At 40.8% G+C, this 27,384-nt stretch overlaps 2 protein-coding genes across 3 annotated transcripts; both read right to left on the bottom strand.

The window, feature by feature from the left end:
• Positions 1–432: 432 nt before the first annotated feature.
• On the bottom strand, positions 433–7,708 carry CCNA2 (cyclin A2). Its single transcript, XM_082758519.1, has 7 exons — positions 7,106–7,708; positions 6,764–6,879; positions 6,197–6,420; positions 5,408–5,612; positions 4,305–4,418; positions 3,667–3,800; positions 433–3,232 (listed from the first exon to the last, which is right to left on the bottom strand). The coding sequence occupies exons 1-7, from the start codon at positions 7,560–7,562 to the stop codon at positions 3,181–3,183; spliced, it is 1,302 nt and encodes a 433-aa protein (XP_082614645.1). The 5' UTR covers positions 7,563–7,708; the 3' UTR covers positions 433–3,180.
• Positions 7,709–7,779: 71 nt separating this feature from the next.
• On the bottom strand, positions 7,780–27,044 carry BBS7 (Bardet-Biedl syndrome 7). 2 transcript variants are annotated; one of them, XM_082758516.1, is made up of 19 exons: positions 26,914–27,044; positions 26,358–26,423; positions 26,218–26,280; positions 25,444–25,619; positions 24,628–24,814; positions 23,952–24,024; positions 22,335–22,451; positions 20,921–21,051; positions 20,074–20,158; positions 18,442–18,544; positions 18,040–18,232; positions 16,488–16,562; positions 15,363–15,428; positions 13,112–13,251; positions 11,947–12,111; positions 10,752–10,861; positions 10,564–10,667; positions 8,875–8,998; positions 7,780–8,004 (listed from the first exon to the last, which is right to left on the bottom strand). In XM_082758516.1, exons 2-19 carry the CDS (start codon positions 26,397–26,399, stop codon positions 7,868–7,870), a joined length of 2,091 nt encoding a protein of 696 aa, XP_082614642.1. In that variant the 5' UTR covers positions 26,400–26,423; positions 26,914–27,044; the 3' UTR covers positions 7,780–7,867. The 2 variants fall into 2 exon arrangements, with proteins under 2 accessions (XP_082614642.1, XP_082614641.1); XM_082758515.1 differs by lacking the exon at positions 26,914–27,044 and adding an exon at positions 26,524–26,697.
• Positions 27,045–27,384: the final 340 nt, after the last annotated feature.

The raw sequence follows: 27,384 nt of genomic DNA, 5'->3' as shown, positions 1-27,384 counted from the left end.
CCTAGCTGCAGCACAGAATACCCAGGTCCCAGCTGTATGATGCATACTGTTCTGCACAAAACAGCCTCAGCAACTCCTGAATTCTGAAATAAGCTGTAGCTAGTTGAGAGTTCTGTTGGTAAAATGAATTACAGTTCTGGTTCAATGCCCTGAAGAGCTGCTTTGGATTAGGATAGGTGTTAACGCAGTGTGGAACGGTCTTCATATGGGGGAAGTGGTGTGCTGTGCCTGTGACCTTTCCCTGGTTACTCCATACCTTAAGGCTTAGTACAAAAAGCAGCAGAAACGCAAGTCCTTGACAGCATAGGACATCTGGCCAAATCCCAGGAGGTTGGCAATGCTTTCTGTATACAGGTAACTCATACTTCAGTAAGTTTTATAAAAAGTTTAATTAAATATTACATGCAACAGACATGAATGCTTCTTGAACTATATTTAAAGACTTGTGCTGAGTTTAAAATGAGGCAAAACAGAAGAGGTTTCCACAGTAGTTCACCTGCCTGTTTTGTTTGAAGACCAAGTCACATTAGAAACGTGCACATATTTACAAGAGCAGTTAGGACTATTTTACATACAACCACTGATCTTTATGAAATACAGGCAAGAGAAAAGTTACGGTCACATATACTGTATCCCAGAGTTACTTTTAGAACTTAATGCAAAAAAAAATAATAATTGTTGTTCCCTGCCCCTCCAGGAGCTAATCCAGTGCATTTGCTTAGTGTCAGTTCTTCCAATCCAAAATTGTTGTCAAGAGCACGAGAACGAGTGAAGATTTTCTTCTTCCGTAGCACCACTGTTCTGATTCTGTAGACCTTAGACTTCTTCAGGAAAAAGAATGGTGTGTTTTGCCACTACTCTTTCTATCTTCTTCATACATAACAGCTTATACCCTACATCCGTAGAGGCTTTATTTTGAAAAGAAGCAGAGGACTCATAGGGGATAGGCAAAACACTAGGACAGCACAGCCTGGGATTTTTTGGACAAAGCTTAGTTGCAAGAGCTAGAATTTCCTTTAAAATTAGGTTTAGAAAATGAAAGCTGTAAAGAATGATATTGCAGCAACAAGAGCAGCCAATACAGATGAAGGGACATAATCACACTGGGCAAAAAGGCCAGCCTAGGACTGAGGCTTATTTTTATTTGTTAAGGCTGTAGAGGAAGCTGTGTCAGACACTGTATGCTAAAAACAAAGCTTAGGGAGCAGGGGAGAACTTTTCTCGGTGCTATGGGACATTAATTGAATGGCTTCTATCCAAAACAGAGCAAGGCAACATTTCATTAAGTAGTAAATACTACTACCATGAACAGAAGCCTTTTGACTTCAGTACTAATACGTGCTCTTGGCCAGGGTTCATAAGCGTTCCTTAAACTGCTCATCTTCCACAGTTTGTTACCAGTAGATGGCCAGCCACCATTTTAGGTTGACTTTCCAAGGTCACCAGCTGCTGTCACAGCCGTGGCACACACATTGTGCTATGTACACACTCCGTCTCCTGCAAGGTTAGAGCATTTCCAATGCCAAGCACCAGACATGATACACTGTGCAGTTTTTCCCAACTAGTTTTTAGCTTTTTCCAGCGGCAAGGTACTGAACTAAGCTAACTGATGACTACTGGAGAACACAGTAGCCCAATGAAACATGGCTCTTCATTAAATATTAGAACAACGCACACCCTAAGAAGGTAAGATTAGCCAAAGAGGCAGCCTCTGCTGCGCCCATCTGCCTTAACCCAATGAGCGGCTGCCTCGTGGCTAGAGCACTTTTGCAGCTGAGTTGGTCCATGAAGGGCTCAGGCTGCAGAACAAGGGGAGGCAGGACAGCAGGGTCTTAATTACCAAATCAATGCGTGTACATTGGCTCACCATAATGCATGCCTGTCTGCTTGATAGAGGTTGGTATTTTTCTTTAATTACTATTTTTTAATGTAGCCCTCACAAACTGCTTCACACCTAAGTAGAATTCATACTGCTACCATTAGGTGTACGGATCCCCAGTGCTGAATCAACTCCTGGTTAAAGTGGCACAGCTTTCAGCCCTTGCCACAGCTGTAGAAATGAATTCCAATTTAAGATGGTAGTGCTAACACTCGGTGATTTTAAGGTATTGGTAAGACCACTAATATCAGATGTAAAATTTGTTTATTTGCCAGCCTGGAAATGGCTCTGTTAAACCCACTTCCACGCATTTGCTACTGTAGATACAAAGAACAGGGGTAGGGGCACATCACTCACTCCATTGATACAGGTTGAAGGTAGACGTCCATTTCATCTAGTGACACTTATGTGCTACTTTGCTCATGTAACAGTTCCAGTAACTAAGGAGTAAGACCAGTTGCTTTACGTTTTTGCTGCACGCCACAGAGGAGCCACTCCCCAGTGAGAAGGCTGTACAGAATTTGTACGCTCCTGCATGTAGCCTGCACCCCCAAGGACATCGCCTCCTCTCAGGGGCACAGAGCAGCAGCTCACACCCTGCAGCTGTAACGCTTCACCACCTCTGAAGAGGCGCAAGCTCAGCAGGCTGGTGGCTTGAGCACTCTTACTAGACATGGACAGGCTGGGGGGACAGCTGAGGCATTAGCGGGAATGTTTTCTGCATACCCTAGTCCTAGCCGCGCAGTCCCTGCAGCAGAGCACCCAAGCAGATGAAGAGCTGGCAAGCATTAAACACAAATCACGGCACAGCCTAGGCAGTCTCACAGAAGGCACTTTCAGGGAGGTGTTCTCCTCGTAGCTATAGCGTTTCTTCCAGTATTACAGCTGTTAGGCCACATTTTGGATCTATACTAAGTCTCAACGTAAACTAGACAGTACAAAAATACTGCTCTGGAGTCCAAGTCACTCTTGGAAGGAGAAAAAGCCCTAGTATCATAATAATGCACTGCTAGTGGTACTGTCTAATCTCTACGTAGAGAAGCCATCTGACTTCACTTGGTCTGCATGGTTAATCCTGTGCTTGAAGACAACATTCTTATTACAACACAGCGAAGTATTTTAACAAGATTGCATGTACAAAAGATTTACATTAAAACCACATACAACTAACTTCATAATTAAGCTCATCAGAACCTGTATTAATATTTTGAGTGATCACACCTAGAATTCTGAACCATTTTTAAAACTGTACATCATTTTCTTGTAATATACATTTCTCTAAAAGATCAGTCTCTTGATCATTACAATAAATTTAGTGTCTCTGGTGGGTCAATAAGTGATACTCCATGGTACCTAGAGAGGAGGGAAAAAAAAGATGCAGGATGTAATCTCGCTCAGGTGCTCTCTGCTGTAAAGAATAACACAGATACTGCAGCAAAGCACATGTCTCACACAGCACAGCCAGCAGGAAACATTTTGGAGCTCCTCAGCCATCATGCCAACACAGATTTTTAGGAGCTCCTGCCCACCAGTTGCAGGAATTTCACAAGAACTCCTCCGGTGTCTACCTGACCGCTCAGGCAGCACTTTGGGCAGTGCCCGCAGGCCTGCTGACCAGGAAGCACTGCGCAGAGAGTGCTGGGCAGAAGCCTTGAGAAGTCTTGTCACCACTTCACTTAGGCCTGGTTCAACTTCAGTTAACTCCCCCCAGCCCTCGTTAGGCCATCACGTGCTAGAGCAACTCCAGCGTAACTACGTGCTTGCTGCACGGCCCTACCAATACTTACTTCGTACTCTTGTACTTTTCCCGTATGGACTGTTGTGTGTGTTGTGCTGCTTTGAGGTAGGTCCTGTGTAGGTCCATGAGGCAAGGCTTGATGTGTTCAAGGGTGTAGCCTGTCACTTTGCACAGAGATTCAGGCTGAGAAAAAAGAAAGGCAAGAGGAGCATTTGAAGACTTTTCTGTCACACGGATGAGCTGGCAGAGGTTTTCAGCTTCCTATTAAAACTGCGCTGGCCTAGTAGCTTGAGATAATGAGGCTCTGCCAAGCACCAAGTAGCTTGATACCCGCTGCTCTGACCAGCAGTTCCTGTAGATTTACAGCAATCCTGAAACTCTCGTATTCTTTACAAGGCAGAAGCTGAAGGATTCCTTGTCCTGCCCACTTCCTCATCCCACGGAAGCTGCTTACAGCTCTGAGGAGGATCCCCAGAACAGCGCCTCCACAGATGCCTCTGCGCTCCCAGAACGGCTCCCCCCACTTTTCCAATACCAGGGGAAGCAATCCCTCCCTAACAGGCTACTGGCGCGGAGGGGCTGCGACTGCTGCAGCCCAAACTGAGCGCACAGCTTGGGACCAGCGCTCAGAACTTTGCACAGTACACCAGGCACGCGTGCAAAGGCTCAGGGCGCAGCGCTACGTACCCAGGTTTGTCCAGTGATCGTGTAGCCTGCTAGGTGAAACGCTGCAGCAGCGATAACTGACGGCAGGTACTTCAGGTAGGGATCAGCATCAATGAGAGTGAGCTCTCCCAGATACTGCAAGACAAGAGCGAGAATTGTCTGCTTCCGAAGGGAAGTAGAAGAGCATTCAACAGCTTCATTAGGACCATTAATTAAGCTTCCAGTCCTGCCACCGCATGGAGGAGCAGCTTTTACAAGTTTCCACTCAGAGCTGGCCCACAGGTTTGCTCCTTTCAATTAATGCAGCTACTCTCCTCAAGACAAGGTTGACACTGATAAAAGCAGGCAGTGGCACAGACAGAGAGTGAGTGCACCGAACCACCTCTGGCTCTGAGCATCTCTAAACAGCAACAAAACATGACGAGTACAATCACAAATACTTCACTTCCAGCATCTACTGTAGCCACTGTCAAACACTGTTCTCAAGCATGCTTTTCCAGCACCACATCTTCTCTTACAGGCATCTAAGATCAAGAGGATCAAGAGGGAAAGGTGCAGTCTGGTCTGACCTCTGCACAATCAGACAAAGGCTTCCATTTTCAGGAGCTCTGGTACCTGCAATACAGTTAGGATGTCAGGTAACTTCAGCTGAGACTTTGTCTGTGCTCTGCTGGGAAACTGGCCTCAGGATTTAGAGCTCACTTCGAGTTAAGGGGAAAAACAGAAGTCCTTTCTGCCAAACAGGTGGGTGGGTGTGTGTGGCAATGTTAGACAGGAACGAGGGAAGTACCCGGCAGTGAAACAAACCCTGGATTAAAATTCATCAATCTGGGCCTGCTCTGAGATAGCATTCATGCTTGGGCCCAGCCAAGTGCCAGACTGCAACAGCAGTGGAGCGCCTCGAGCAGTAGCAACAAGACCTTTGTCTCCAGGAGTGCAGCACCACTTCTGGAGGAGCACGCAGCACACTGTGCACACTCACACGTGTAAAAATACCAGGAGATGAGAAAGTCTGGACAGAAGAACCCCGTGCCATTGGTTTTCTACAAATACAGATCCTGTGAGGTGCGTTCGTGATAACGTAACTCTCAAGTTGCACAGACCAAGCTGCTAATTATTCTTACCATCGATAAGCTCTCAACTTTAGCATTTGTCTGCTGATGCAGGAAATACTGAGTGAGGAACTGGTTGATTGTTGGAGCTGCCAAGTCAAACGACAAAACCTTCAAAATTAAGTGCTCCATCCTTAGAACTTGCTTCTTGTTGTAGGTGTCATCCGTGATGTAGACGAACTCTGCTACTTCAGGAGGGTAGATTTCCTCAAACTTTCTGCCATGAGAAACGGTTAAGAGCAAATATTTAGGTACTGAAGAATCAGGTAACTAGCAACATTTAATGAAAACCAGCCTGCCAAATTAAATTCTGACTTGTGAAGTAGCCAGGTACGGTTACTGAGTAAGTTTACTGCACTCAATTCAGTAGGTCTTGAATCACCAGAACTTGAAATCAGAGAGCGCTACAATAGGCTGCTTTTGTGGGACTAAGCAATTTGGGACTCAAGAGTTACTAAAACTCCAGACGAACCCATTAGAGTAATAATTGGTGCAGGAAAAATCCTGTGTCTTTGTGCGCATTTCCTCAAATACCATTAAGAAGCACTTTGCTGCTGCAGCTAAAATCCTTGCATTTGTATGAATTCTTGCATTAGGCCAATCCACGCAGATATCCCAGAACCATGCTTGCAGGGCTTCACACAGGTTGCCAGGCTCTGAGGTAGAAAACTGCTGCCTTTTCACCTAGTGTGAAGCCCTCTGTATTCAACCCAACTACAAGCATCAAAAATGTGAGAGCCGCAAGATTTCTGTCTGTATGAAACCAGCAGGAAGACTTTTAAACTACGGAATTTCACTTACGATGCAAGCAGCATAGCTGCAGTACCCACAAGCTGGAGTTTTCCTCTTAAAACAGACATTGAAGAAAGAAACCTATCGATGTAGTTTACAGCTAAGTGCAGGGTTTCATTCTGCAATTTGTATTCTTCTCCAACCTCCACCAGCCAGTCCACGAGAATAGCCCGCATGTTGTTTGTGATATCAGGTTGCTTCTTCATGTAGCCTATTTTAGGTTTGCACTTCACCTGTAGGTTTAGATGACAGACAAGACTGAGTTTGGACAAAGTGCCTGTAGGGAAACACTTATTTATGCTCCATTTACCACAGGTAAAGAGATTTTTAACAGGTCAGAAGTGAGCAATGGTAAATGCAGCATCAATTACTCAGTTTCTGTAATCTTCCTAACTTGTGTTGAGTGCATAGCAGTCAACTTTATGACGAGAAACTGGTCTTGTTTCAATAAGCACAGCAATAAGCACAGCATTTAGCTATTTCAACCAAGCTTTATTTTAGTCACTGGAGCAGTAACTAGTGTTTATATTCCCCCCAGTAAGCTGCATGCAAACAAGAAAATAGGCAGCATCTCACCTCCATTTCCCTAAGGTAGGTATGGATATCAGTGATATAGTCAGGCACATTGTTAACGTTTGTTTTTTTCTCTTCCACTTCTGATGTTATCGAAATATCCATAATACTTGGAGAATCTACATGGAAGACAACAGCCACGTGAGAGCGGGCACCTGGCAGCGCAGGGCACTGCCCTGTCCCCAACACGCGGGTGGACGGGGGCTCCACCAGCGTTTGGGCTGTCACTGAGGAGAATGTGTGGAAGCCCAAAGGCTGCTGCAGGAAGCTTTGTGCTCCCCTGGGGATGAAGGGACGGGGGATGGCCACCCGCGGCTCCCTCCCTGCCCCCGTTCCCTCACGTACCGCAGCTGAGCTCCATGGCGTTGCCCAGCGGCGCCAGCGGCCGCCGCTCCCCGATGGCCCCGACGGCGGCCCGCAGCCCGGCGCCGAGCGCTGCCTCCTCATCCTCCTCCTCACCCTCCTCCTTCCTCCGCCGCTGCGCCGCGGGGCCGCTCCGCCGCCGCTCCCCGTCGGGCTCATCCCGGTAGACGCTGAAGGGCTGCGGCTGAGGCGGCTGCTGGGGCTGCGGCGGGCGGCGCCTGGTGCCCTGCTCCCCGCCGCCCGCCGCTGACAGCTCCCCGCCGCCGCAAAATGGCGCCCGCCCGCCGCCCGCCTGCTGCTGCGCGCCCCGCAGCGGGCCCAGCGCCACGCGGGAGGCGGCGGCGGCGGCAGCGGGCGGCGGCAGCGGCCCCTTGGCGGTGGCGGCGGGGAGCGGGGGGACGTTCTCCTGGTCCTCGCGGGGCTCCTGCTCCGCCAGCATGGCGGCAGCGCGGGGAGCGGGGCGCGGGGAGCGCGGGGCGGCTGCAGCCCGGCCTCCCGCCGCCGCCCGGAGTGGCGCCGCGCTCGGCGTTCAAGCGGCCCGCGACTCTTGAACGGGCCAATGGGCAACGGGGGCGGCGCCGGCACCGCGGGGCGGGGCGGGGCGGGGCCGGGCGCTGAGGCGCTTCATGGCGGAGGGGGGGGAAGGGGAAGGGAAGGGGGGGGAAGGGGAAGGGAAGGGAAGGGGAAGGGAAGGGGGGGGATGGGGCTGGCCCGGGGGAGGCGGCCCCCGAGCCGCGCTGCCCCTCAGGCCGCCGCCTCGAAGAAGGCGATGAGGCCGTCCTGCTCGCAGCCGTCCAGCATCTCCAGCAGGAGCGGCACCTTGGTCTTCACGTTGGTGCCTTTGAACTTGAACTTGTCGATGAAGAGGTCGGTGATCATGCCTGCAACGGGACGGGCAGGGGGACATGGCACCTGCCCCGGCCTCAGCGGGGCTTCAGAAACAGCCTCACAAACTACATCACTTTAAAAACAATGATTGCCTTTTAAACAAACCCCAAACAGCTTAATTCCCAAATCAGGATTTCTGATTATCCAAGACCCTGAGGAAGGAGCCCACCTCACGGGGTGCGCGATGAGGGCTGCATTCCCACCAGAGACACAGGCTTCCTACAGCTGCCAGAGGAAGCTGCCAGAGGTTCCCTAAGCTGAAGGCTGCATGGAGACCACCACAACAGGTCACAACTCCCTTCACTAAATTTGGTATTCTCCTAACACACTCACTTCCCATCCCACCTGCGTTGTTCTGCCTTTCTGCTATTTTGTAACACCTCGCCACCCAGACCTTCATCACTCATTTAACTTGTGGACACTCATAATGCCAGCCTGGACTCACACCTGTCCCTTGATCCTGTCCAAGAAGCCAAGCATCACACACATTAAAAATGCTGCCCAGTAGGAACTGTAACAGCCTCTTGCAAATAATCCTCACACTTCTCAGTACTATGCTCACAGTAACAAATCAATTCAGTAATTCTCAGGTGAACAACTCTTGAAGAACTTTAGAGAGTTCCTCCAAGTTAACAGTGGCATAAAACAACCAGTTCTAATACATGCTGTGTTTTGCTGCCTTACCTCTAACTTTGGAGTTTCATTATTGTGCAGACATGCAGCCTTAGTTAAGCTTTGTAAGCCCACTTATCAAGTTATTTCAATTCTACTAATGCTGACTTCATAACTATTTCAGCAATGGGCAGTGAGCTCTCTGGACATTAATCTGCATTTAGAACAAAAAGCCAAACTGATCAACAAACCGTAAAGTCTCTCGAGATGTGCAGGCTGTTTCTTGTACTCCTCAAGCAGCTGATCCGCCTCTTCCAAAATACTGCGGTATTTTGGCAGCAGAAAGTCCACATTTCCCTCATGAACTTGTAATTCCTTGAAAAGATTTTAAATCATAAAAATCAAAAGGCAGTTAAGTATAAGAACATAGAAGTAAAAAAGAAACAAAGCTTTGATTTGACAAGAGGAAGTACTTCAGAAACAAGACAATCCCCTTCTAAACTAGCAAGAGTTACTTTCAAAGAGCCTCATTTTTTAGGGCTTCTAATGACATGCCAGCTGTTACTTGTCATTTCATACACTAGATTTGCAAAATTCCATGTATTAGAGCTTCCAGCTCCTCCCAAACACAGCATCGCTCCACAGCTCTGCCCCTACAGAATCACACCTACTGAAGGCTCAAAGCCTGCACCGTGCCTTCATTTTTAGGCAAAGTATATTCCTGGAATGCGTGACGTGTTAAAAGTCCAAAGGTAAAAGTAATCTCTGGAAGCATCACCAAACTCATGAGAGCAAGAGATTTTAAAGACTTCTTCTAAAATGCCCCTAGCTACTGTTGGATCAATTTAAGACAGTCAATAGGGCAGTCCTGCTACCACCCCCAAAAATGCCGTTCTTTTCTAGACTAAAGGCTACGCACCTCGAGTCTACTGGGATAATAGCTTTCATCAGGCACTACATTATTTTACTGCCTATTATCCAAAAGATGAGTGACAAAAAAAGATTTGCTGACTAAAAGAGAAACTACAAGCACTAAACACTGTCTCTAAGACATTCAACTTCACTATTATTGCATAAGCAAAACATGCATTAAAAATTAATTCTCTGTTACACTGTCTCTAAGACATTCAACTTCACTATTATTGCATAAGCAAAACATGCATTAAAAATTAATTCTCTGTTATCTTCCCACTTGGTCAAATCAAGCTTAAGTAAAATACCTTTAGCCATAATAACATAAATATACACACAATGATCATCGGTAGTCCTTTTTCCTACTGACTAAAGTGTTCTGACAATTAGTATCCGATTCCACCGAAAGACAAGAGATAACTGGTTGTCCATTTTCTCTCACACCCACACCCAATAATACACCAAAAGAGACGATAGCAAGTTTCTGACTATAAAATCCTGGTTGCTGGAGAACTCCAACAAGCTGCCTAAGTGGTACCTCCCAGAGACTAATCACTGAGGACAGAATTAAGCAAAGATTAATAAGCAGATGGAGAAACTTCAGAAATTATGACACACTGGGATGACATTACAAAGCAAAGAAGACTTATTTAGCGTGAATGATCACCTCCAGATCTTAAAGCAAAAAAAACACACATGCTTTTAAAGGTTAGTGAAGAGAGACAAAAATGGAACTGGAAAATAACTACAAGCAAAAAGAATGCTAGATGGCAAAGCTGTCTGCCTTCTACTCTCTGATTTAAGCATCCTCAACATCAGTCAGTAATCTTACGTGTTATTCACTAGTTATATGGTATAAATTGGAGTTTTACTTTGAGAAGGCAGTCTCCCAGATAATTAAAGTACATGTCCTGGGAATAGAAACAGAACAGATACCCATATGACATGCATTTGACTTTAGCTATACAGCTTGATATCTGACAACATAATCCCCACAAAAATCCTTCCACAGAAGTTCAGATACTTACTCTCAAAGCATCTATCAAGTGAACCTTCTTGGCCAACAGCTGCTGATATTCTAATTTGGGGTGGATGAGCTTTAATGTGTGCCTCACGGATTCTTCATTTATATCTAGCACGGAGTCAAGAAAAATAAAATTATTTTTGAGAATATAAAATGAAACCAAGGATAATAAAACACCTAAGCAAATTTTACCATATGATATGTTGAGATTAATCTTCCTTTTCGTAGCCTCTTTGGAAAGCACATCTTTTAGGATGGATATTGTAGAAATGTTGTCAGACTTGAAACATCCCTCACCTTTTCTATAGAGGAAGAGAAACTTCACATGAACAAACTTACAAGCACACACATGCATTAGATTTGTCCTTATATTAAGATGTAAGATTTACAAATGAATGTTCATATTAATTAGCCTCTACAGAGGTCATAATGACTCTCCATACATTAGGTGGCTGTATACACCTACACTAGCCTTTTCTTTCCTACTCAGACTGTAATCCTCTCGGAGGTCATTTGCTTCAGGACACAAGACAAAGCAGTATCTTTGCACAAAGACAAAGCAGTTTTATCTTTCACACATGGCACTAAGGTTACACAAGTAAGACTTCTGATGGTATTAATTCCTCCCAAGTTTTATCATTGCAATACTTTGAAGACAAATGGCAAGCTTCAACATCAGAAAGGAAGAAAACAATCAGAAACATATCACCCTCCTAAAGCCCACTGCCCAACAACTTTCTACGTTACAAGTAAACAATACACATATTAACTGGATGCAGGCTGGAATCCATTTAAGTACAATAATTATTTTTTCCCCACTTTGCAGCTCCCTTTCCAGGCAGAAGTATATAATTTGCAGAAGGAAGATATAACTAATCAAATTGTGAACAGCGTTAGCCTTAAACACATGAAGTATCAGTCTAATCTAAGTTGCAAAAATAATTTTTCAGCTAAATACTTATTAATGTTTTTGTTTGCATGAATATTAAATGCCTTTCAAGTTATTTCTGCTCCTTAGTATAAAAAAACACAATACGCATCACAAAACAACTTCACTAAACCATTTATGTTCTTCAAAATTAAAAAAAAAAAAAAAAATCATCCTAAAAACATATTTTTTGGAAATTGCCTTTCCTCCCTGGCAATTTTGGGTTTGGAGCAACTTCAGGAGAAGCCTATTAAAGATCGCAACCTTACTGGACAGTGCTCACCCCAGTAATGTATGACGACGGTTTCTACAAAAGATTCCTGTTCTCACAAATAGTTTTGCTGGAGCTGGAGGGGGCAGCAGCAGCATGTGCACGAAATGGTACTCACAGACTGGTCAAGAATGAAATACACAAAAAGCCAAGCACAGACACATTGTGCTTTATTAATTGTATTTTACCTGTAAGAACTTTCAAGCTGGGTGCCCAGGAAGGTGTTCTGAAAATAAAATGTGATGCTGTCTCCAGCTGGAGTCTTTTCAGGGACTTCAGGCAAGCAAAACACAACCCAAGAGTGAATTTCAGCAAAACTGAACTGGCCTTTGAGCATCAGTGTGTTCATCGGTCTATGACATCATGAAAGTAAAAAATAAAAAAATCTATTAGTTACAAAGGATGTGCATTGTCAGTGCATTGATAATCCATACGTGAGAAGAGTTGAGTTCCCAGTGGTTATCTCTTAACTCAATACAGGGCATGAAGTCAGGAATCTTGCTAAGCAGTTGTGTAGCACAGGTTGCACATACAGGCATTTTGCTGTATTTCAGGACTAAGAGCTGTGTGTACACGCAGGTTTTATCTCACAGCAGGCATGTCAGAACTGGATAAGAAACCAGTTGGAAGCTTCTGGCATATCCCGTTTCAAACTGTTAAACCTGAAACCTATATCAAAAATAAGTAACTAATAACGTAGAAAATATGACTAAGCCTCAACGGTCTCCCATGCTGTAAACCACAGATGTAACATTTATGTCAAGAACACATTTGCATTTCAAGTCAATGCATTTGGTATCAGTCCTTCGATCTTTCAGTTTTGTTCTAATGCAAGCAATACCTTGGCAGCAATACAAGATGTTAACTGATAGGGAAATCAAGTAGAAATTGAATAAATTAGTAGATTTCAAACACAAGGATAAGGAAGAAAAGTCTTGGCTCAATTTTGCAGTCAAATTAACTATGAGAAAAAATTACATGAAAGGGGTGGAGGGGAGACTGAGGCTGAAACTGAAAAGATTGCGGTTACTATCACAGGAGGGTTTCCTTTCTACCATGCCCTCAGCTCTACTAATCCATGGGGCTGCACTGCAGCCCAGGTCAGCAAAGTGAAAAATAATCTGAAAACCGGTTAAGAACAGCAAGAAAAACAGGAACCTGTTAAATCTGCATTTCTTTTTTCCTGAAAAAAAAAAAAAAAAACAAAAAACAAACCATAAAACCCATAAAATCCAATACAGGCTCAAAAGTGTAGGTTAGGAACGACACACTTATGTGTACAGAGTTAAGCGTTTCGACTGGACCGTGTTAGTTTTTCAACACAAAAAGGGATTAATTTCTCTTTGCAGATACCTGTCATGGTCAATCGAATGAGTTCTCTGATGAAGTGAAAGTGGTTTAATTTGGTACTGATGAACTTGGCAGGTTTTGGGTTGAATTCTTGGAGTTACATATGCCTGAAGTGTTCCATACTGTCCTTCAATTGATCGGATCTGAAGAGGAAAAAGTAGAAACCACAAGAAGGATGAAAGAAAATAGATTGATTTACCAAGATTTGGAAAACTGTTACTTATTCAAAACATATTAAAGAAAATTTGTAGATTTTCTGCAGTACTTCAAGAATGTATAGATTACTACATTTACTTGATAGGGCCACTATATAAAGAGCAGATCAAGAACGTTTTAAAACTAGACGAAGTGGTGTCTAGTGAATTGCTGTCATAGTAGTTGAATGCAGTAGGTTTTATTTTCTTAATTTCTGGTTAGTTATAATAAGGAGTCTGTGACTTGTTTTTAATTCTTCAGTGGCTCCATTACTATTACCTGTCTTTTATTTTTTTTTTAAGAAAAAAAATAAAATCATATAGCTGTTAAGGAATAAGATAGAAGAAATTTCAAGAGTCAACAGAATTTAAAGGTATTGTCTGTACACCGTACATCTCATCCTAACAATCAAAGTTACCCGTGAGCTGGTTTTGGAAAACAAAGAAACCAGATTTAAATTAAATTCTCAGAATACCCAGTAAGCAGGATGTGCAAACACATCCAAGACAGTAAGCACTCTCTGTACTTCTGAAGAGGCAGCACTGCAACAACTGCTTATGTGCAGAGACCAGTTGCACAGGCTGCACAAAGAAGTCTGTCACCTGCCAATAACTCAGGCAGAGTCAACAAGAAATACTATCCCATATATCTGGGTAGCTCTGAAACCAGACAGAAGAGCTACTGAAACAGCTTTACACAAGCAGAAGACCAGAGTGGAGTTCAAGTACAGGTGTGTTTTCTAACCTGGATTATGTCACCTGGGAGACATCCACCTCAATATGTTTTAGTAAAAATACATTAGTAAAGAGAGTCCTTTTTGGAAATGAAATCATCACAACCAAGTTCTTGTACTGCTTCTATGTGTATATGGGAAATAATAAAATAAATAAATAAATAAATAAAAATAAACACTATGTGGCAGGTGCTGGGTGAGTAATTCCCTGGGCATCCACAGTGTACTGAGGTGAGGTGGCAGGAGAACCCGTGCAGAGTGGATCCATCACAACAGGATCCAAGTGCAAGAGTGGTACTTCAGTGTTTTGACAACAGGCTGCACTATGACGACACATTGCAGCAAGTTTATAACAGTTTTCAGTGGGAAGGTAACCAACCTTTTTTTTTTTTTTTTTTTTTTAAAAAAAAAAAAAAAAACTTGTGACATTTACTCTTCAGCTTCTATTTTTACTAGTAAAAGTGGCCAGGGTCATACCCCTAAATTAAAAGAATGAAGACATGGGCAGATAAAGTGACCTGCTCAGAGTCAAAAAGCACCCAACGGCATTGCTTAAGAAAGGGACCCAGAAAATAAGTGCCTTAATTCTGTCTACTAGGTCTGTTATTGTGACCTCAACAAAACCAAACGAACTCTTCAAGATTTGAGGCCTCTTACACAGGCTTGAATTTCTAAAAATCTTTAGACTGCTGATTTTGCATAAATGCTCTTCAGATTAGGAGGCTGAAGAGTCAGATGAGTGCACGGAGTGAAAACCTACAGTCCATGCGCACCTTGAGGATTACCTTTACTAAGCATAATTTTCTTTCTTATTTTCCCCAGTGGAAGCCATAAAAAAGTTTCAATTTGTTGTGTTGTCAAAAAGAAACCCAACACTCACATACCTTTAGCATAAGCACAGAACTACAGGATTTGCATCTTCTGCAAAATATAAGTGCTGGTTATATTCCCTCGTCAGTGTAACTTCCCTTAAACACTTCTGAGGACAAAAAGTGCCAGAGCTTTCCTTCCCACACTTCTCCACTTTCAATCCCACCCAGTTTCCAGAATCAAGTGTTTTCACTACTGGGGATTTCCCAACTGCTTTCCTTTTAGGGACACTCAAAAGATTTCAGGCTGTCCTCTAAAGTAATACATTTTTAGAAGCCTTTAGAAACTCTATACGCAAATATAAAGGAATAGTAGCACCAGACTAGAAACTTCTCAGGAAACAAGCAGCAGCAAAAACTGGATAGATCATTTGCTCAGGTTAAATAGTCAATCCAGGTGAAGATCTCTCCATCCCACAGCAGAATTTCTTATGGAAAACATTTTGGAGCACTTTACCTTAAGTTCAAGTCTCGTAGTATTTGCTTGGCATCGGTAAGTTGCAAGAAGAAAATTGCTATTGGGCTGTGAACACAAAAAAGAAAAAAGAGGAAAGATCATACAAAACAGGTCTATTATAAACAAAGATGTACTGTAAAGTTTTGGTATTTATGCACAGCTATTTTACACAAGTCAAAAGCGAAAAATGTAACCTTCAGTTCCCTTAAAAATTCCATTTAGTTTTAATGGTGACAGAGTTTCAAAAATTCCTCTGTATACACACAAATCATCTGAAGTCTCTTTTATTCCTAAATACTACCACGAAAATTATACAGATAGAAACTTCTCATCTGAAGAATGCATCTGTCATCCTTACCACTCATCTGCAGTATTAGCCCAACATCCAAAAACTAACGATCAATAAGAAAGCACAATGGAAAATAAATAAATAAAAAGCTAAACTGAATGACAAGGAACTTAAAATAAAAATTTGATTTCTGAAAGCTCTGGTGTAGACCAATGATGTGCAAATTCAGTTCTTAAAACTAGAACACTTCAGCGGACCATTACTGAAGACGTCAGGAAAGATTTTTCATAATACCAAGGTAGTTTCTCAATTCCCAGCTTGCCTCCTCTCCCCAAAGAAGCATCATACATAATTCCATAAGTAATTTAGTTTATAATTATATTAAAAATTCACTCAAACACACAACTCTTTTCACAGCAAAATTTTCATGCTTTAAAGTGTTTTTTTACGTGATACAGTAATTAAAAAAATATGATGATCTTCATCTAAATTGCTTTGAAATAAACATAAAGGATACTGACAAATGACAAAGACTGGAGAACAACATTGAGCATGCCTTCAAGATTCCAAAGTAGGCAGAAAAAAGTGCAACAGCAGTCACTCCCACATCCCTTCATGCATATTTTGCTTTGTCTTATGTCAAGACCTGCCACAAACACCTAATTCTGCAGAATTTCTAATCAAATTAAGATCTCTCAAATTACCAAATAAGTGGTTTTGTTCCATGTATTTTAAGTTACAAACATATAAATACAAATTCTCTTTTCCATATACTGTATTGAGATCGTTCATCATACCATTTATATAGACATGGTTATCTCTCTTGTTTCACTCACCTCAGAATCACAGCTGCTAAAGCTAACAACAGCAGAATTTTTATCCACATCCAGCAAGTCTATTGGGACATCACTCTGCAGAACATATGAAGAAAGAAAAATGAAGAGCTTAAGTTCCTGCATAGCTTCTAATGCACTTATCCTCTAACTGTCAGCAGTTATTTTAATAAGGGTGATTGTTTCATCATCTACATGCAAGTGATAAAAGCTAAGTAGACATGCAGCTTACTCCTGAAAATTTAATCCCAGAGTAACATGATGATCTTTCTCTTATTCTTGCTGTGTCCTGAACTCTTGTGTGGGCGGCTTACAGCAATGTCAATATAAGATGTGCAACTTTATCTTTCAGACATGCATGAAGTATACTCAGGACTGAAGTGTTTCTCTGTTTTCACCAGGGGATTACAGCGCTCATTCAGGAAACGAAGGATCATGTTAGATAACTATTAACAATCCTTTGACTTACACTAATACTTCTGACACAGACCACTTCTTATCTAGGTATGTTTTTACTGGAATTAAAATGACTGTTTTGAAAACAAGATTGAAGTGTATTAAAAATGATTAATTACTTTATTCAGTACTGCCTTGCAACTTCACAGAAGTGCCAGGAAATATTGATAAAAAGACAACATACTTCCTATAAAAATTATAAGCACTTTTATTGCCTTCTTCAACAGCAGAAGAATACTGGGCAGAACTTTTTATTTCTTTAAAGAAAAAGCCCCAAGCTTTAAAACCTGTAATAAGTTCAGGCCTAGATCAAACAATTTCATTATTCCTTGCTTAGGTAAGGAAACTGCAGATATTATAGACCTACAAATTAGTTGTAGTTTAGCATTGCTCTGGTAACTTTATTTTTTTAATTAAAAACTTAAAAATACATGCATACAGTAGTTCTCTTACACTTGTTATCGCCATTTCACCTAACAAATTCCTCTTTCGCAGGTTTCTCTCCATGCACATCCCAAAAGAAGTTAATTCAGTCTCATTATTCTTTCTAACTACCAAAGGTAACATTTATTTCAGCTGATGCAGCAGCAGGATGTTTCGTTACAGCTACTTGACTTGCCAGAAATATTTGTCACAGGTAACATATAGATCAAATGCTGTTCCACAATGGAAATGCACACATGGCCCACACCATTTCAAAACTAATTTTATACTACAGAAGGTACTTAAAAAGATAGTGAGAAGCTGCACCCCTCATTTAAGAGTTACAGAGCTAATTGCTATTTAAACAAGAAGGGACATGCAAGAGTAAACACAAAAATTACATATATAAACCTGGTAGTACTGTATGTGTTTTGGTCTACTTTAGCAGATTTATGTTGTTCTGTTCATTAAAGATTTAAGTCGGATGTGTTCCTTAACAAGAATATACAAGTTACTTCAAGATTGCAAGGCTATTCACATCAATTCCCTCCTATACCTCTTCAGCTAGTTAAACACAAACACATACTTAACCTATTATCACCTGGCTTTTTAACCAGGAAGTCTGATTGTTTTATTTATAGATCAAGAAAGCCAACAAGAATAGAAACATGCTCACCTGTACTAGGACATTATCAATAGCTGTCTGCACCTCCAAGATGAGACTGTAGCTAGCATCATCCTTATTTAATGTAAACTTATCGTTCACACTAAATGCGGGTACTGAAGAAACAGCAGTACTGGACTGAGAAGACTGCTGGTACTTTTCACGTTCCTGAAGTACTTTCATCTGTAAGTGTTCCAGTTCATTCCTAGAAAAGAGTAATCAGGTATAATTTCTTCAAAAAATTAGCAATAAGAGCTACAATAGAAATTAAGTATATTATGCTTGCAAGGCAACCACGTTTCTTTTCTGTCCACTATTTTCCAAGCAGAGTGACTGGTAACTCCCCTTCCACATGCATAACATCGCAGACAAAACAGACTACATAACATCTAAGTTTATTTCTAGTGAAGTTACCTTAAGGATGAAATCTTGCTCTGCATTTCTTGACTTAATTTTAGTTCTTCACCTGATCCACCTTCTCTATGGACAGGTTCTGTAGTCAGTCCTGTCAGCCAGCCTAAACCAATATAAGAAATTTATATTCCTTTTATGCTATAAAGAAAAATCTACACTTAGTTTTTGTACATGTAGAGTGATTTTCGTCTCTGACACTAGGTAGAGAGAATCAAGATTTAATTTTACCCTGTTTTGGGGGATTAATCTAGACAATGAGCAAAGAATTTTATGGTCAGTCTTAATTTACAAATTGGAAAGCATAACTTATCATTTTTCAGGAAGTACTTTGAGCAGTAAATACCTCCATAGCAGTTTTTATTTTTAAAGTTTCATTTTTCCCACCTCTGAAAAAACCTTCTCTAATACCTTGAATAATTTGCTATTGCTAATCAGTATTATTGTTGAAAATAAAAAAAAAAAAAAAAAAAAGATGTGCAATGTGAACACAGCAAACTACGTATTGCACAGTGCATTTTGAGATAGAATGCTGCTGGTTGAAGTGAAAAAAATCTTTTGATTTTCTTAACTACACTTACTTACAAAAGCAAAAATTAGTTGCCTATGTCCTGACAGCTCAGATACGATATGCTGACTTGATTAAATACATGTAGGTGTTTCTAGCTCCAGTTACCTACTCTAATGAATACAGAGAGACAGCTTTATTATAAAACCCACCCTAAAAGCTGATATGCCCACAGTTCTTAGCTATCCAGTTTAAGTAACAAGAAAGCCTAACACTGAAAACCCAGAGGTGAGCACTGGGTTTTTCTTCTGTGATTGACAGATTTTTAGAGCATTCCCACAGGCACTAGATAAGCCACCAAGGACTTCAGCCACGATATTGCTGCAGCCTCTCATACCAAAACAATCCATACCAGGTCACATATAAACACCTTTTAATCCTACTTAGACTATTAAAATACAAAAAACTTGAATACCATTAATTTTCTATAAATGACTGAGAATTGTATCTTAGCACAATACATCATTTTGAATTTGAGAGGTTTCAGTAGGCTATTTTTTTAGCCCTGAAGATAACTAAAGTCAGGGAACTGAGTATTTTGGCTCCCAGCAGTTGACATCTGTAGTTGGTTAATTATGGCCTCTGACAGGCCGATAGTTGGGAGGGGCTGCTGAAAAGCCTCACCTGCAGAAGCTCTACTTTCTACCAAAAGCAAAATCAATCCTATGCAGAGCCCCAAAAAGCTGACAAGAATGGAAAATGATGACAGATTTAAAAAAAAAAAAAAAAAAAGGCGTATCTATCAACATTTTTAATACCACAAAAAAAAAAAAAATTCCTTTGGACATACGACATTTATGTCATCATAGGAGCAGTCTACACTAGAGAATAATGAATCACTGTGTTACAGTGTAGAATACATAAATATCTTGAAATATATTTCAAGTGGAGGAAACATTTTTTGAAGTGTAAATATTAAAATCAGAGAGATCTTTCCAAGAACACATTATCCCGGTTCCTACCAGGTCAGAATTTTGAGACAGGAGCTGCACTAATGACACAGCTTACTTTATTTTTACCACATCACCAAATCCAAATCTTATTGGAGTAAATGATATGAAGCTTACCTGAATATGTGGATGCTAAAACTTCATCATACCCATCTTTTCCTACACAGCCACCCTGGACTGACGCAATGCTCTCTGATAAAGCCTTCAAATAAATACATTCAAGCAGAGAGAAATATCACTGCACTTGATTTAGAAGTTTGTGGGTTTTTTTTTGTGGGAACTTTAAAGGCTTCTCTCCTCCTTTTAGCTGCACCACAAAATACCTACATTGATGCAGAGTATCTAGATCCACAAAGGAGTACACTAACTGATAACTATTACAGATAAATCTAGATGTTTTAAGAAATGCATTCTGATTGTACCCTGCATGACACAGACAGTAAAAGATAGGTTAAAGCAAAACCCTGATGGACACTATCTTTGCAGCATGAATTAGCAGTCTGACTGAAGGCTGAAGTCATCACTGTGGATCAAATCCAGTATTTCAGCAATTCAAACCAAAGAAATGATGCTCAGTAAAGTCCTAACAACTAACACCTTACTATTTTATAAGCAAAACAGACCACATGCAATATGGTGTTGCTTTTTTTCCCTTGAGAGAGAAGCACCATATTAGGTTTCACTCAATAGCTTCAGCAGTTAGGAGAACCAGAGCTTTAACATATCCTCCACACTAATCTGATTTTTGCTGCAATTCATTTCTGCAATTCCATTTCTGTTTCTTAAATATTAGCATAGTGCTACAAAGTTTGTGCTATCAGCATTACAGAGCATATCAAATTAAAAAGCAAAAACCAAAAAAATACATTTTAGCAGTAGTAATCTTGTAAATATTTGAAGCTTTGAAACACAGTTTTGAAATTAATTTTTCCAGCAAAGAAGAGAATAATGAATGTGGGCTTACATAATCATATCGAAGGACAGGCTCATCTACACTCTCAAAGCTGTAGATTTCCAGCATTCCATCATCTCGCCCAATAAGCAATTCTTTAACTCCATCTCCCACAATGTCAAAACTATCAATACACAGGATACCTAATGGAAAAGGAAACAAAGTGTTTATTTTGCTTTAATTGTTTACTACACAGTAACATCCCGGCTGAACTACACAGAAATTCTTGGTTGGCTTTATCGATGCTATTTCTGAAAGGGTCCACTAGAGGGCTGAAGTGCCTGAGGTTCATGATAATGACGTGGGTTTTAAGGCAACCAAAACTACTACGGTTCCCCCGTGAGAAGCAATGAACACACTCCCTTCTACTGTTCAAACAGCTCACTTCTGAAGGGTTTCGCACCCCACTTTCAAATTTTCTCCGGATTCAGTATTTCTCTGCCCAACTTTGCTAGCTGAAGCAGCAATCAGTCAGTCTCCTACAGCTGACAGAAAGTCCCTCGTAAATGGACTGCTGTGATTCTAATAATTCTGGCTGACGAGACAAACACAGGGATCAGGCCTGCGTGGACACAGGTCAAGTTTGTGCTGCTACATGTCATCTTAGTGGAAAAACCCACAAGCAGGCCATTACAACAAGAACTAATCATGGCTGGACTGGACACAAAGATAGGGTCTGGAAGAAGAACGCAGCACGAGATTTTGTACAAAAACTGAGATGGAATTTAACTTTTATGACTCGTTTCATATGAAGAGCAAGGACATACTAAGAGATATTTCAAGAAAACAGGTTAGCAATATCTTTCATGAGATCACTAAATTTAAGAAAAAACATCTATCCCTCTTCTTCTCCTTTATAAAGGAGTAAGTAGTAACACACGCTGCAAAAGCAGCATATCAAGGCTAAAATAGGGAAAATATTGTACTATGCCCTAACAAGTTACATCACATTATGGAGCTGTGAAGAGAGCCTTATTCCATCTTCAGACAAAAACCCTAATAATGGCTTTTTTTTTTTTTTTTTGGACGTCTTCCAGAGAAGATGCTAACATTGAATTTTGAAGGGACTTCTAAGGCCACTGAATATCTGAAAAAATATGGCAGGTATATTAGGATTCAAAATAGTCACCAAAATTATAAAAACCTCAAGTGATCATACAAATGAACTGTTTTACAAAGGACACTTCATAATTTTACTGTAGAAATAAAAATATACTGAAGTACAGAAAACTCAATGCAAGACAAAATGATTAGAATTATTTATAAGATTATCAGAAAAATGAGAGTTTATTCATTAATATTACATATCAACAAAATTATAATATATCTCCTAAAGACCTATATAATATATTTCCTGATTATTATATTGTAATAAAGCCCCAGCTGTGCCTGAAAACATACCTGCTGAGAAACCTGAGAAACATACCTCCTCTCTTTTTTTCATTTCCTATTTCCCACTTATGCACAGGAGCAGAACCAGTAATCTGAGTAAGACCTAGTTTACCATCAGAAGTTCCATATACAATTTCTTCTCCAGAATCACCTAAAATCATAAGTCAAATTTAGAATCAATACAATTAAGCACACCTATTTAAAAGGTTTGAAAATATCATGTAGTTATACACTGCATCCCATATGGGGAAAAAAGAAAATAATATTAGTATGGTGTAACAGAATTGTCAGGCTTTAAAAGAAATGATGCCCCTGTACTGGAGTTCTGCCTAAAAAACATTCATAATCCAATACTTTAAATTTAAGGAACAACAGACTATTTAATTGCCTTTACAGAAGAGAAGTAGCTCACTCAGAGCACACATCTAATCATGAATGTTGTCCCAAGACTTAACCAAATAAGAACTATTTTCCAAAACTAGATCTGAACATTGTCAAATAACCTAACGGAAACTAAATTAAGCACCAGATTAACACACTAAAGCGATTTATATCAGGTTAGAACAGATTACCAAAAAAGATGATCAAACTATTTTAAGCCTGATCCTTCCACAGTCTCAGCTGATGTAAGCTCTACTCAATATTCTCATCCATCCAGGGACACATGGAGGTAGTGATTCTAGTTGTGAAAATCCACATGTACAAGAAACCCAATCCCAGCACTTGGGCAGGACCCCAGAAGTCCAGTTCTCCTCTTTACACAAGAGGATCACCTTACATCTCACTGCTGCACTAAGAGCCTTTCAATCAAACATGAATAACATTTAGAATTAAAACAGCCATGTGCTACTGGATTCAGACAGATGTTCTTTAAATAGCTCTGACAAAGCTTTGGTTTTTGGTTGGACCAGATGATCTTGAAGGCATTTTCCAGCCTGAATGATTCCATGTATACATGTATATAGAGAGTGTATCTGTTATGTGTATGTTTATAAATAAACACGCACATATGTATCAATACGAGAATCAAAATCAGAACAGATAAAAACAGAAGTAATCCCTACTTCCAAACCTCCACAGCAATTTTGCCAGCATCTCAACCTAAAACTACTGTACTACTCCTTTCTCAGCCTCTTGCCTAATGAGTAGAAATACTGCAACTCTGGCTCAGAAACAGTGATCTTTTGCACGAAAAAGGAAGCTTCAAATTCAGGATTTCTGTTACCGTCAACACACTTTTCATCCTATTTTCCACGTATGAACCTTTTCTATTACATGAACAACAACAAAAAAAGTCAATACTATTATTAGAAGTGGGTTTGGTCCCCCACTTTTCCAAATAGGAGTAAGTTATGCAAGTAACTTCAGCTTTTTTTTTTTTTTCCCTGAAGACTTATTAGTAGTTCAACATTTCTGTAGTACAACTAGATTCCAATCTGATCAGAATAGATCTACATAGATACACTATCCTGTATCTTGTTCTATAGGTAGAATACATATGTAAGAAATGGCCTCACATAGTTTTCTATTACATTTTAAAAATCAAATTCAAAATCCAGGAAAAATGTCATTAACAAATAGAAGCTTTTAAATCTCAAAAACACATTAAAAGAACATTATTTAGTAGAATGTACATACAAAATTCCATTACCTCCATTTCCATTGTTTAAAGCAAGAACAGTAGGTGGCCCAGGAACTTCTACTTCATACAGTAAATCAGATCCCTAAAGACGAGAACTATCTTGAATAAGTAAAAATACACAAAGGCAAAACAGTTTTATGTCTACTTTTCATTTTTACTAATTTCCTTGTGGGAAAGACATTTCTAAGCCAAAGCAGAGTAAAGTTTATATAAATAAAACAGTGTTTTTTTTTTTTTTTGGATCTTGATATATGTTACCATTAAAAAAAATTATGACAAAATCTAAGCATGTCTGTCAGTAAGAAATAATTGTGTTACCACTTGACACCACTCAGACTTGCTACAAAAGTAATTTGCAAGTAAGAGTTTCCAATTAATAATACATTTAATTCCCTTGTGTAAGCACTTCTTAGGTAAAAGTGGAATATGGACCCATTTTTTAACTACTACCATAATGACTTCCAAAGCCTATTCGTAGTAGAGTTGTATCAATCCTCATTTTGCAAGTTTACTGTCATGATTTTCTATTAAAAAGAAATAAAAAAGTACCAGCACTATAGATACTAACACTGCCAAATAGGATGGAACATGCATGTATTTATATCTAAACCATGCTGATTCCCGTAAGAATTAATCCAGTAATACAGCATCAATACATAAAACAAAAACAAGCAAGTATTTTAACCTGTAAAACTCTGAGGAGTCTATCCTGACATGCAAGTACTGGTGTAATGGAATTCACTTTGTCCACAGGAAGGCAGAGAACATCATTGATTTTATCTCCTGAGAGGTAGTAGTGTTTGTCTTTGCAGTCACAGTAATGGTTATAGATATAGCTCGCACAAAGAAAGAGGTCTGCTCCTGAAATATGCCTGAGAAAAAGAAAACACTTCTTGTAGCATTTTGCCAGAATACTTGCAGTGATGTTCTTTTAGGTATAGTAATACACACACACTACCACTTTGAGCCCTGCAAGCTACTTCAATTAAAATACAAAGTTTCTTACAAACGCTAAGATTATGCAATTTCTATAGCTCTCAAATTGCATGTTCTATCTTTGTGTAAAATCTTAAGAATATCTTTACAGAGATGTCATTAATACACTCTTATCAATTTTTCTTAATCTGTTTATTATATGGTAAGCATCTTAAATCAAGATCGAAGAATCAAACAAACAAACAAACAAAAAAACCCACAAAGGTAGCTCCTGGTCTTCTACAGCAAGGGTACAGGGCCATAATACACAAATCCAATAACCCCAGCTACGCTCATCTACATTTGCACCGATTAGAGGGCCTCTAGAACGGTTCCAAGCCTGCATAACCTTTTTCAGCTTAACAATAATTTTCTAAATTCCTTCCTTCATATGTCAAGGCACAAGCTAAAGCTGGACTGACATGTAGTATTACCTACATGTACACAATATGGTTAAAAAACATCATAAAACTGTAAGCTGACAATCTGCTACAGGTATGAAACAAACGCAAAATATTATACATACATAGCTTTGATATTTTCAGTGAGGTTAGTTTCAAAGGAAAGGAACTGCTTCCCTCTCTTTGTGAAACCTCTAACTTCGGATCCCGTAGCCACAAAAATTTTCTCCTGTGGCGTATTAAGAGCTCCTCCCAACTCCAATCTTGCAATTTTTTGGCCTGGCAGTGTTTTGAACACTGGCTATAAAAAAGAAAAAAAAAAAAAAAAAAAAAAAAAAAAAGGAAAGCAATCACAATTTTGTATTTGTGGACATCTTTTAACAAAAAGAGTAATAAAACTGCTTTAAAATTTCTGGCAAAACTATGGATACTGCTGAGTATATACAGACAAAAATCATCTGTGTGTTTCTCTTTGGCATTGCAAAGAAATCAACCACTTTCTAAGTTAAGAAGCATAAAAAACTGTAGAAAGGAAGAAATTACGATTTATTGTTAGCATTTCTCTACTGTAGGACAGCTGGCGGCTGTAAAAAGCACTTTGTTGGTTTTGTTTTCCTTAAAAACAAACAGCCACAAGCTCTCTCCTCCTCCTGTGTTCCACTCTTATTCCAGAGGACATATGGATTTCTTCCCGTTTCTGTAAGGTCTTTGCAATCTGGCTACCAATCCCAATAGGGGAATAATATATATGTAATAAGAGGATTTTTATTTATTTATTTATTTATTTATTTATTTATTTTTTATTAAGCTAAGCCTTGGGTCACAGAAGAGAAAAAGAACTGAACTGGCTCCACGTAAGGCGGGTTAAAGGTACGCGTAACGGGCACGTTTACACTTACCACAGGCTCTCCCTTTTTCATGCCGAAGCAGGTGACGACCCCGTCCTGATCTCCGACGACCACCTGGCGCAGCAGAGCACACCGTTACACCTCACCCCCCCCACGGCCCCCCAAAACCGCTGCCCCCCGCTCCCCGCTACCTTCTGCGTGGCCGCCCGGCCGGAGGCGGGGAGCAGCCGCATCGTCTTCTGCGCCGTCACCCCCACCTGCAAACACAGCGGCTCTCGCTCACCTCCCGTCCCCTCCCCTCACCTCCCCGACCCCCGCAGGCGGTCGGTGGGTGAGGGGGCAGCCCCCCGGCCCTACCTGCAGGTAGTCGACGCGAGCCAGGCTCAGCTCCATGCCGCCGTCACCCCGGCAACCCCCGACATGGCGCCGGCCGCCGCCCCTCAGCGCCTCCCCGCCGCCGCCGGGAGGAGCCTCCACAGGGGCCGCCCCGCTCCGTGCCAAAGCAGCGGGACCGCGGCGCGGGTGAGGGGAAAAAAGTTTTTTTTTTATTTAATAAGGAAGCAGCGGAGGCGTGGGGCATCTTAAAAAATCAGCTCTAGCACGTGAAGAGACCGAGAGCGCGGCGCCGCGGGAAGGCATTAAAAAAACACGGGTGCAAGTCAGGGCGCTGAACTGAGAAACGGGAGGGCAGGGACGGGTGTGTCCAGAGGCGTTACACAGTGCTACGGCACTTCCAGGCACACTTACCCCATTTTGTTAAACTCTTGGTGGTCACACCGTGAGGTCTCAGCTCCTACACACGACTAGCATCGCTAATAAAGAATACAGACTTCACGTAACCCTTGGCTGCTCTCTACTTGGTTTACTGTGTTATCAAAGGTCCTACTGGTACAAGGAACGGAATACTACACTGTAGCCATTATTTTAATTGTTTCTTGCAAATTTAGTGCAAAGAAGTTTCAGTATGTATTCAGAAACCTGTTAAAATATCAGCAACTCATAAAATTACCTTCTTAATGCGTAAGTGCAAAAAAAAAAAAAAAAAAAGTTGGACAATTCTTGCTTTTAGATGATTAAAATTAAGACAGCAATCTTTTTATGGTGTGTTAATAAAACGTCCTAAGACTAAATTCCAGAGAAGCTGTACATAAAGTTATTGAGTGCTAAAAATCTACAATACATTTTTCAAGTATAAGATACTGAAATATTATTGCCAAT

Source organism: Aythya marila, assembly GCF_965140915.1.
Source record: "Aythya marila genome assembly, chromosome: 4".
Classification (NCBI taxonomy): Eukaryota; Metazoa; Chordata; class Aves; order Anseriformes; family Anatidae; genus Aythya; species Aythya marila.
Note: the sequence above shows the minus strand (reverse complement) of the source record. Positions and strands in the feature narration are given on the sequence as shown.